Source organism: Dunckerocampus dactyliophorus, chromosome 4, assembly GCF_027744805.1.
Source record: "Dunckerocampus dactyliophorus isolate RoL2022-P2 chromosome 4, RoL_Ddac_1.1, whole genome shotgun sequence".
In the NCBI taxonomy this organism is placed as follows: Eukaryota; Metazoa; Chordata; class Actinopteri; order Syngnathiformes; family Syngnathidae; genus Dunckerocampus; species Dunckerocampus dactyliophorus.
In genome coordinates this window covers 22285960-22296545 of record NC_072822.1, presented here as the reverse complement: position 1 = coordinate 22296545, position 10586 = coordinate 22285960, and the positions used below count along the sequence as shown (strand labels likewise).

Genomic DNA, 10586 nt, shown 5'->3' with positions numbered 1-10586 from the left:
ACACTACACTACAGGATGGATAGACGAGGAGGAAGTCAAACCTACAGTGCAAGAACATTCAACCACAACCTTATAATCCATTTTCTCTACCGCTTCTTCCTCATTAGGGTCGCGGGGGCATGCTGGAGCCTATCCCAGCTGACTAATCAAAACGCACTGCTAAATGTGTACTGTAAATGTAAAAATATTTACGGTTATGTGGCATGTTGCCAAAACTCACTATGGTTCAAAAAGTTTAAATTGACGTACAATAACTTGAAAGGGTTTCTTTCATAAAAGTATTTATTGAATTATAGTTTGCAAACCAAACAAAAACATACTGAGACAACGTTATTTGATGATTGTCTACTCCCCTTTAAGAAACAGCAGCCCCTCACTGATCTACACAGCAGAAAACTTCATGAAAATGTATAGGCAAATGAAGGCATAGGCTGTTTCAATGTGCGCACTTCCATTTAGCATTTTGAATACATTCCACTGAAAGGTACAGCAAAATGCAGCGCACTGCCAGTACCAGGATGTTGCACGTAAAATACCCCAAATAGTGAGTGTGCAGCGATGGACATGATCTTGGCTCCGAAGAGGAAGCAGATAAACATTGCCTGTGCATAGTATCAATAGTGAAGTGTGGAAGTGCACAAATTGAAACACAGCCATAATCATTTACTACATCAAATGATTTCAATGTGAGAACATCAAGTTTAACATCTCATTTATCAAATGTCAACCACTTTTAACTTCCTCTCCTCCTTCTCAGTAAGTTGCTGATTGGAGACAATCTTCTCATGCAAACGGTGGTGTTTTCCAATGCCAAGCTTCGGCAAGCCTCTGTTCAGGCCCTCCAGCAGCACACATGACTTACACAACGTTTGACTGGAGATATAACCACACTTGATGCAGGTCCCCTGCACAGGCATCTTCACCCCCTCCCGTATAGAGAGGTTCTCCCCTGAATGGATGATATCAATGATGGAGCTGGGCCTTATGCTCTCCAGATCTTTTAAAAAGGTTCTCGCGTAGCCACGGTAAGCATTGGGGGAGTAGATGCACTCAGTGGAAAAGTAGTCCAACTTCTTGAAATAGGCATACATCACAATCTCTTTCTCGTATGCATATTTGAGAGGTTTGCAGCGTGGTACAACCCCATCACCTTCGCTGGATGTGGAGATAACAGTGCATCGCCGCAGACGGGCTATGTCTCCGCGTAAGACGTTCATCAGTACTGTTTCTGCTATATCGTCAGCATTATGACCTGCACAGAAACACATGGTGGAAAAAAAGCAAATTAGTAACGAAATTAGTAAACCCACAAGAGACACATTGTTTTGTTCCTCATCAAGTTTTTAAAAATCATGAAGAATGATTTCGTTATGATTACACTATTAACCTGATCCAGTGGATCTCATTATAAAGTGACGTTTATCTAATGTTGAGGTTGCTGAGTGCTCATGTAAATACAGTTGCAATACCTGTGCAGATCTTGTCCACTTTCAGCATGACAGCTCCTCTATCCAGCGCCTGCCGTCTGAACACACCACAGAAGGTGCAGTTATTTTTCAGTCCCACTTGCTTCACGATGGCATCCATTGTCCATCCATAGAGCTCCTCATATGACACAATTTTCAGGGGCAGCTCATACTGTTGCTGGTTCCTCTTCACCGTCTCCAAAGAGTCATCTCGATAACCAGTGATGCCCTCATCCACAGAGAGAAGCATCAGTTCCAGACCGTAGCTGTACCGCTCATTCAGGAGCTTCATCACATGTGCAAGCACCGTGGAGTCTTTTCCACCTGAAGCAGCAATGCCAACGGTCTCGCCAGGTTTGAATAAGTTTGCTGCCACAATGGTCTGATGCACCTCCTCCTCAAAAGCCCAGAAGAAGCACTCCTTACAAATGGAGTGGCCTGTTTTTGGACGTTTTAGCACAGCACGCTTCTCAGTGCAGGTGCTGCACAGGACAGGCATCTTTGCTGTTGGAAAAAGATGATTACTAATTTGATGCAATGTTCAAAAGATCTTTACACTAGTGACCATCCAACATGTTCCCATCTTTTCCAAGATAACCACTTTTTTTTCAATACATTAATTTACTATGTTTGTGGTGGGCTGCTATGTGTTTGACTTCGCTCATAAACACATTTTAATGGCACTGTTAATGACCGGAGCGTGTCGTTACAATGCCGTACAGTAGATACAGTAGCCATTGTAACGCTGTTTCCTAACAAACCTCATATGCACATGGTCTGCCAGAGAATAAGAATGAAAGATGAGTGTTGCCAACTTAGCAACTTTGTCGCCACATTTAGCGGATATTCAGACTCCTCTAGGTTATAGATTACTTTTTTTCAAAAAGCAACTAGTGACAAATCCAGCAACTTTTTCTGGTCTAATTGGACACTTTTGGAGACGCTAACATGAAAGCACGTATTGCTCTTCTCAACAAGCAGCAAGTACTGCTGTGCCCCACCCATCAAGAAGCACTCACAGGTGGCTCTGTCTTGCTTGTGACATTAATAAAAATAATTTTGCTTTTCATGTGACAGCATCCATCAAAATTACACGCAGGTATCATTGCCAAATATGCGAATTAGCTGATAATACTGTATCATCTACCAACTTCGCCACAAATAGAGTGCAGTCCTGTGCTTCTCAAAATTTAAACACAACACCCAATTGACAAAACCAAAAAGCTACCAGCGTAGCCAGACATGAGGGATGTCCATCTTTAAAAACATGAACAGGATGCCGAGAAGAAAGATTGTCTGACTTTTGAATGAAAGGCACATTTTTATTTATGTCTTTGTTAAACACTTGGCTGTAATATTTTGCAATATTATTGAGCCACCATTGTCGTTTACGTTGTGTCGTGGGTTTGTAGTACGGTGTTTGCAGCATTTTCTTTTGCATTTGTTCTTGATCAAGCAGCGTTTATGTTTAATTTTAATTTGCAGCATCTTCCCGATGCATTTGTTTTATGCTGTTCGTGTGTTTTGGACCATTTCTGTCTTTGGAGCGTTTGAACGTGGCTGCCCATTTGCACCTATCGGCCACCGTAATAACCCAGTACGGGTAATCCAATGTTGGAAAAATTACACGATGTCCTGTAAAGTATACAATACAGGTCATGTAAACCAACAATTTCAGAGTGAATGCTAGACAACAACTCTGGTCATAATTACCATAATGATCACGATTTCTACTTTGGGAGACGTTTTTAATTAAATCAAAAACGACAAAAACGTCTTTCTTAGCAACAGCTTTACGGCGAAAGGGTACTTGTAAGAAAACGTTTACATACCATATATGATGTCAAAGTTGAAGATGAACGACAGAAAATACTAAAGAGAAAATATTAAATATGTGCGTTAAATTGTAGTTAATCTAAATATTTGGAAAAGTACATATCTTTGAAAAGCTACATTTGTAGTTGCATGCTATGTCGCTGTGCCGTCAGCTCTTGTTCGGCTACAAATAGGGAGTGACGTTATCGCTTAATATCGCCCCCTATCGGTGACGCCGGGAAAGACCCGAATCATCATTGCAAAACATGAGACTGTACAGTATTTAGACATTAACTTTCATTTTCAGTGGTAGAACAATTCCATTATATTACAGAACAGACTCACATGGCTTGGAGACATGTAAGCAAGAAATATTTATTCAATTGCTTTAAGGATATCACGTCTGCAACAGCTGCAATATGTTGGCCTATTGCTGCAGATTGCAACTAATGAGGGAACTGGATGGGAGTGAGCCTGCAGAGGTCAAGTATCATACTAGGAAAGAATCACAAGCTTAGTTGACAGGGTGAAAAGCACCCCTCTGATGCCACTGCATGTCTCTGATGCGCCGAACTGACTGGATCTGTGGGATCTGGGCCCCGAACTCCATGTTGTCCTTATACTCGCCCTTTTCAAACAGGTACTGGTAGCCTCTGTAGCCTGGGTACTGATAGCCCACCCAGCTGGTGTGTCAGGGGCACAGAGAAGTGAAATAGATCAGGATTAGTCATGAATCTATAGGGTAGGATTCACTTAGTTGACAAGATGGACTCACGTGCCACTCTGAACCCGAACAGAAGAAACCCTTTCTTGGTAACCATGTGCATGGAAGCTGGGGACGTCGTCATCGATGATTTCTATTTTCTTCCCTGCAAAGCTGGGGTTTTCGTAAAGGACAATCTTGTGCTCCTGGCTGTCCTGGGGAAGGACACAAAGCATGAAGACAATGACAGAATTTTTTATTTAAAAAAACAATTTTTAAAGTCTGCTTTCTCACCACTTTAATCGGTCGGAATGCAACAATGGTGTCACTGCGCCTGCTGTTGGTCCAGGAATCCCAGCGAGGATACTCCCCCTTCTCAAACACATACTGCTCGCCCTTGCAGTCTGCCTGCTCGTATCCCACCCATCTGAGATGAAGATTAAGAGGAGAGACATGGAGGGTTGGGGTTGGTGTAGAAAAAATTGCAAACAGAAAAATTGATGGATTCGGGGAAGCACTGTGATACATTTTGTGCATTAAAAATGCTAAAACCAATTCAATGTAGGTCAATATATGCTAAGACAGGGGTGTCCAAAGTCTGGCCCAGGGGCCATTTGAGCCCCACAGCTACTTTTTTGTCAGCCCATGGCATATTTTTACATTAATATTAACAAGGATGATTAGGGCCACACTGAAAAGAAAACATTTTTAAAAATATTTTTTAAAATATATGTAAAGAAAAGATCTATTCAAGAACAATTTTAAAATTAAATTGCAAATGAAACAAATAAAAAAACGTAGCCTGTTATCTACAATTACAATGATTATTTAATTGACTATTTTTTTTTTAAATCACATTGGCATGGAATTGCTTTTTTTGTAACTGTAAATTTAAAAAACTTTTGAAAAGTAATCCATCTTTCCTATATTATATAAAAATATTTTAAAATCACTGTAAAATGTATGTTGGCCTAAATAGATAATATTTACATAATATTTGGATGACCAGAAATGTTATTCATTAATTAAAATGTTATATAATATTGGCCTGTATTGTTTATGTTGTCAACTATATTTACCTGCTTAGCATATCTTCACCTACACTGGACTGGTTTTCGTGTGCTTTATAACCACAAATGTAAAGAATGTTTCAACACTCTTGTGGCTAAGAAGCTACCTGAACAAAACATCCACATCTTAGCAATGTCTTATAGCTGACAATCAAATTAACGCAGCTCCAGACGCACTGAAACTACCCCTCCCAACCACCATCGCTCACCCGAAACAGTCCTTAATCATGCCAAAAAAGAGTTGTGGTCAAAGCAGTGGTTGCCCAATGTGCAGCCCAGGGGCCATCTGTGGCCCGTGGCTCATTTGTCATTGGCCCTGAGGCACACTGCAGAAACTAAATTAAACAAAAAAACCCAGCAAAAATGATGAAAAAAAAAAGGCACAATGAGAAAAAGCTGAAATGTTGACACCAACAACCAATATTAACACAAAGCTTTGTCTTTAAATATGTATCACTTTTTGAAAACCTTTCTACAAAATAAAGAAATGTAAACTATTTCTTTCAGGAAATAGTTTTTAAGTTAAACTTTTGATGTAAGAAAATACATTTGTCAACATTACTGTTAAAAATGTATTGCCAATAAAGTAGTGTTGGCAAAACCGGTGGTCATTTTTATGGCAGTTGTGGGAGTTTTCGGCAGCTGTAAACGTAACTAATAATATAACCTGTAATTTAATTTAGTTACTTTTAGGATAAAGTAGTCAGTAATGTAACTAAGTCACTTTTTTAAAGGAGTTATCAGTAATTCGATTACTTTTTCAAGGTACAATGGCAAGAACGCTGCTATCGGACGTTGGACACCCCTGGTTTAGGGGGTAAACCAAAATGAGCCCTCTGGGTAACTCGTGCCAACTTGTCTGTTTTATTCTTAAAATGATTTTAGAATTTGCCTCTAAACCCACACTCACGGTCCACAAAGCACCAATATGGAGCCCACTTTCTCCACGCCTGCTTCCTCGAGGTTGTTACAGGGACCAGTCAGCTCATGGCAGCGTCCCTGGAAGTTTTCCTGCTCATAGATAACCAGCTGTGTGGAAACAGACCAAAAGTAGAGATAATCATGAATATTTTTTTGGAAATTGTTGTCAATGTAAGAGTTAATCTTTGTAAAAAAAAAAAAAAAGTCACCTTAAGTGCACTGGAGCCTGGCTGCTGCTGCTTGGATGCAGGGTTCTGGTGGTCTGTGGCCATAATAAATGGATAGGCAAAGATGAAACTGAAAAGAAACATCAAACATTTGATAACTGCGAGATGGTTGATACGATACGACACTGCAAATGTACGATTACATTATATAATAATTAATTCTCAGTACAGTCGTCCCTCGCTACATTGCAGGTCAAACATCACTCCCTCTATTGTGTTTTTACAAAATTAATTAATTAATAAATGATTTCCGTTTTGTGGATGACTATGGCCTATTATTAGTACAAAAAAATATTAAAAGACAAGTTGTATGTAATGCTACACTGATGAAACATAACGTTATATTACATTACCTTCACACTGCATGACGGCAGACATGATAGAGTGAAAAACAGTTATCCTCCCATTCCAAGTTTTTGGCTTCTCACTTTGTCCTTCTTTCCCAATCCGTTTGAAACACTTTCTTAAGTTTAAAATAACTCAATTGGAGGCTAACTAGTTAGCTCGCTCGAATGTTATGTTTAAGGCTGTGGCCGTCTCTTGTGTCCCTGCAGTGATCCCGTAGCCTGCGCATTAGCAATGTTGTGTAAGCAAAGGATAATAGGAGTGTACAGATAACTATAGACGTGTTATTTCACGTCTACAGGGCTCTAATAACAAAATAAAAAACATATTTAAACATAAACATATTAAACATATTTAAAAACATATTTAGAAAGTCATAAACAGGTTTTCAAAATTATTCTGTTTTTTAAAATTCACGACTGGGGTCTGGAACCAATTAACCGTGATAAACGAGCGATGACTGTATAAGGTATACAGTGGATACCCACACATTGCAATTCAACGTGCACGGATTGTTGCGGAGTTGTCATCAAAAATGTGTATTTGTGTTGTTTTTCACCAAAAATAGGCAGTTTTTTTCCCATCTCATTCACCATAAGGTGATAAGAATTGATAAATACTTGATAACACAAGTTTATGCACAGCATAAATGTACCACAGTTTGAAAGCCCATCATTTTTACATGTACACGTCTTTACTGATTATGTTTTTTGTTAAGCGTTGCGATTTCACACTTTGTTTGGCTGTCTTTGAACGCACCATGGTTGTGTGGGGCCAGCTGTGTGTCAAAAATAAACATTTTTATGGGCGTATCAAATAATCACAATTTTTCGCCCCTCGCTGGTGGTCCCAGAAATTAACCCCAGTGAAAAGCGGGGATCTGCTGTATATACATAAATATATACAATATATTTGAACAGCACAATAACAAACAGATATTTGTGAAAAAGAACTGGAAAATACCGTTCTAGTAGTAGAACTAGTATTGATACAACACCGCTACTACACTAATATCAATAATATTGATCTTTGGATCAAACCACCCACCTCTACTCAACATTATTTATACCATGGCCAAAGTTGTAGTTAAATAGTTTTTTTTAAATGAGTATTAGCTGGAAATTGTGTTGAAGATATTAGTGAAAAATGTTTTCCATTTCATTTTTGGTAAATTTTGAAAATGGTTCATATATCTTTTACTTTCTAGCTTTAGGAATTGAACCAGTCCAGGGTGTACACCACCTCTCACCCAAAGACAGCTGGGATAAGCTCCAGCATACCCGCAACCCTAGTGAGGACAAGTGGTATAGAAAATGGATGATGGTTGGATGAATGTCATGAATTTATTGTCTATACATGTTTTGAGAAGATACATATCAGGGGTGTCCACTGAAGGCCGCATACAAAAACAAAATCAAACGATGCAGGGGGGTAGTAAGTATTAAAAAAGGCTAAAAAACGTTTTTGTCAGCTGTGTGTTACAAGTGACAAAGTGCTATTAGTATCAACATTTCAATTTTTTCTCACTACATTACACCTTTTTGCTCTTTTTTGCTATATTTTCTCTTTTATTTTTCCACGAGCCAATAAAAAACAAGCTAAGGGCTGCAAATGACCCACTGACCGCACTTTGGACACCCAGTATATGTAAAAAAACATTGAATATGAAAGCAGCATTTAAAAAAAAATCTTTTGCCACTTTCCAAGTGGCAAAATTTTCCAATTTATAATTAATGTAACTCAAGCAAGGGCATCCAAAGTGCAGCCAGGGGCCCATTTGTGGCCCACAGGCTTGAAGTTATTGGCCAGAGGCACAAAAAGCGTAATATTATGCAAAAATGCAAAAATACTACTACATGAGTAGAGTAATAGATAATTGATACAGTCATAAAAATGTCGACTTGCCGACACGAATGTCGACACGACTTGCTCCCCCTGAATGCTCCTACTAGCTTTGATTACTAGATCCGATTTCAGATCAACATTTGCAATAAAAGCAATTAATGTAATTATTACATTAGATTCAATTGCAATTGTTCACTCTCGACACAATCCGGATTTAAGCCCGAAATATGCCTCGCACACTTATCAAACAAATTTAAAGTATAAAATGTATACGTACTCACCACTAATGAATGATAATGTAAGATGATCAATGAACGGCTGGAATCAGAGTCACTATGTACCCAGTCCCAGCACACAACTATGGTGCCTTCAAGGAGTGCCGAACAAAGTGCAAAATCTCAACAACTGACAAAAAAAAACCACAATCAGTGAAGCATAACGACGTAATCATGTAAAGAGTGGGACCTGTATTATCACATAATTATAAATCGTCACCGGGCTTATAGTGGTGCGTAATACGTGAAAAAAAAATTGCCTATTTTTGTAAAAATAAATAAATTTTGACCGCAAATCCGCAAATGGTGAATTGCGAATGTGTGGGGATCTATCGTACTAATAACAACATACAGTATCAAAGCTAAGATGCAGCTTGTTTTGTTGTTGTTGTTTTTTTTAACTTTCTAAGAATAATTTCAATTGGTTAATTTTTAGCCTGACAACATAACTAAAAATATAAATACATTTTTCCGTATTTCTGTTCTAAAGAAACCAGTTTTCCCTGAACAAAAGTGCATTAGTTCAAAGTCATGTTTACATAAAACTAAATGGCTTCCAACAACTGTCAACAGAAACAAATCAGAATGTTAAAAAAAATGGCATATAAAAGTTATAGAGGTGGAGTGCTTACCAGTGCCAGTCTGTGCCAGTGTGGTAGTGATGGTGTTGTGCGCTCAATATATACGGAAAACACAGGGGTGGTAACTCTGCCAACAGTACCCGCTATGACCATGCCAGCCTGCACAGCGGCCTGCCATAGGCCAGGCAGACTGAAATGAGGGGTCACCGCGTAGCTTCCCTCCCGCACACCCCCACACAGTTATTTCATTAGTTGTCACTTTTATCCAGCCTGTCATTGTTCGATATCCCCATGATTCAGCACAAACAGTGCCAAGAGTCCCCCACCCACAATGAGAGAGGGAGTCGAGTGAGCATTCCTATGTTGGAGCTAAATATATATTGACTTTGTCAAAAGTTATTTTTCATAACTAAAGGATTCCAACCTGACTGCGTGTTGTTGTTCGCGGGTTAACAGCACCTTTTTATACATGTGCTGTACATGTTTTTTCTATAAAATGTATTACTTTTCTTATCGCAGTACTTTTCTGATGCCATTAACTGTTATTTTGCACCATGTGTGTCAGCTGTGTCCTGGAGTTAAGTACCAAGGCATTAAACCACCTGCACCTGCAACCAACTCCGCTCCTTCTGCATGTGGTTGTATTGCAGTAGGATTCTGTATGTATCTTTGCAGGACTAAAGTGAGTGTTATCAGATCATGAGTGAGCTGGAGCCTATCCCAGCTGACTTGTCAAGCACACCCTAGACTGGTCTCCAGTCAATCACGAGGTACATACTACACAGTCAAACAACTATTCACACTCACATTCACACCTAAGGAGTCTGGAATTAACCTAACATACGTCGTTTTGGACTATGGGAGGAAACCAGAGTACTTGGAGTAAGATAAGCACGGCATGGCTCGGCTTGGATTGACCATAATGGATTCAGTGTTCTTCTTCTCCATCCTTACGGTGGCTCCCTGGAACCAGCCAATTTCAACGATATCAAGCAAGAGACGTCATTCATTGATTATTATGACTAGGTTAATGCTTTATCTACATTCAGCATTTATTTAGAAATTGTGCATTTTTTACTTATTTATTCAGTCATCTTTAATTTCTTTACTTATTTTCCCTTATCTAATTTTCTATTAATCCTTAATTCAGACGTGTCTTATTTTATTATTATTCATGTCATATTTTTCTTTTTTTGTTTTTCTTTTTTGGCACCATTTTCCTTCATTGTTGCACAAGCTATATTCTGTTTTTATATACTCCCGTTTGATTATTCTGTATTTTCATTCATTCATTTTATATAGCGCTCATCCTCATTGAGGGCACAGCTGAGCTGGAGC

At 38.9% G+C, this 10586-nt stretch overlaps 2 protein-coding genes across 2 annotated transcripts; both read right to left on the bottom strand.

Moving 5' to 3' along the window:
- Window positions 1-277: 277 nt before the first annotated feature.
- ctu1 (cytosolic thiouridylase subunit 1 homolog (S. pombe)) lies at window positions 278-3470 on the bottom strand. Its single transcript, XM_054774765.1, has 3 exons — window positions 3299-3470; window positions 1470-1970; window positions 278-1252 (listed from the first exon to the last, which is right to left on the bottom strand). Exons 2-3 carry the CDS (start codon window positions 1963-1965, stop codon window positions 717-719), a joined length of 1032 nt encoding a protein of 343 aa, XP_054630740.1. The 5' UTR covers window positions 1966-1970; window positions 3299-3470; the 3' UTR covers window positions 278-716.
- Window positions 3471-3631: 161 nt separating this feature from the next.
- Window positions 3632-9375, bottom strand: crybb2 (crystallin, beta B2). The gene is made up of 6 exons (XM_054774766.1): window positions 9300-9375; window positions 6185-6272; window positions 5965-6083; window positions 4279-4411; window positions 4057-4199; window positions 3632-3964 (listed from the first exon to the last, which is right to left on the bottom strand). Exons 2-6 carry the CDS (start codon window positions 6245-6247, stop codon window positions 3796-3798), a joined length of 627 nt encoding a protein of 208 aa, XP_054630741.1. The 5' UTR covers window positions 6248-6272; window positions 9300-9375; the 3' UTR covers window positions 3632-3795.
- Between the last annotated feature and the right edge of the window lie 1211 nt (window positions 9376-10586).

Excerpts from the sequence above, each read along its gene's own strand:
- ctu1 (XM_054774765.1), bottom strand. The coding sequence starts at position 1,965 with ATGCCTGTCCTGTGCAGCACCTGCACTGAGAAGCGTGCTGTGCTAAAA. Across the intron at positions 1,253-1,469 it reads AGTGGACAAGATCTGCACAG|GTCATAATGCTGACGATATA; the intron begins GTATTGCAACTG and ends GTTTCTGTGCAG.
- crybb2 (XM_054774766.1), bottom strand. The coding sequence starts at position 6,247 with ATGGCCACAGACCACCAGAACCCTGCATCCAAGCAGCAGCAGCCAGGC. Across the intron at positions 6,084-6,184 it reads CAGGCTCCAGTGCACTTAAG|CTGGTTATCTATGAGCAGGA; the intron begins GTGACTTTTTTT and ends GTTTCCACACAG. Across the intron at positions 3,965-4,056 it reads GTTCGGGTTCAGAGTGGCAC|CTGGGTGGGCTATCAGTACC; the intron begins GTGAGTCCATCT and ends CTGACACACCAG.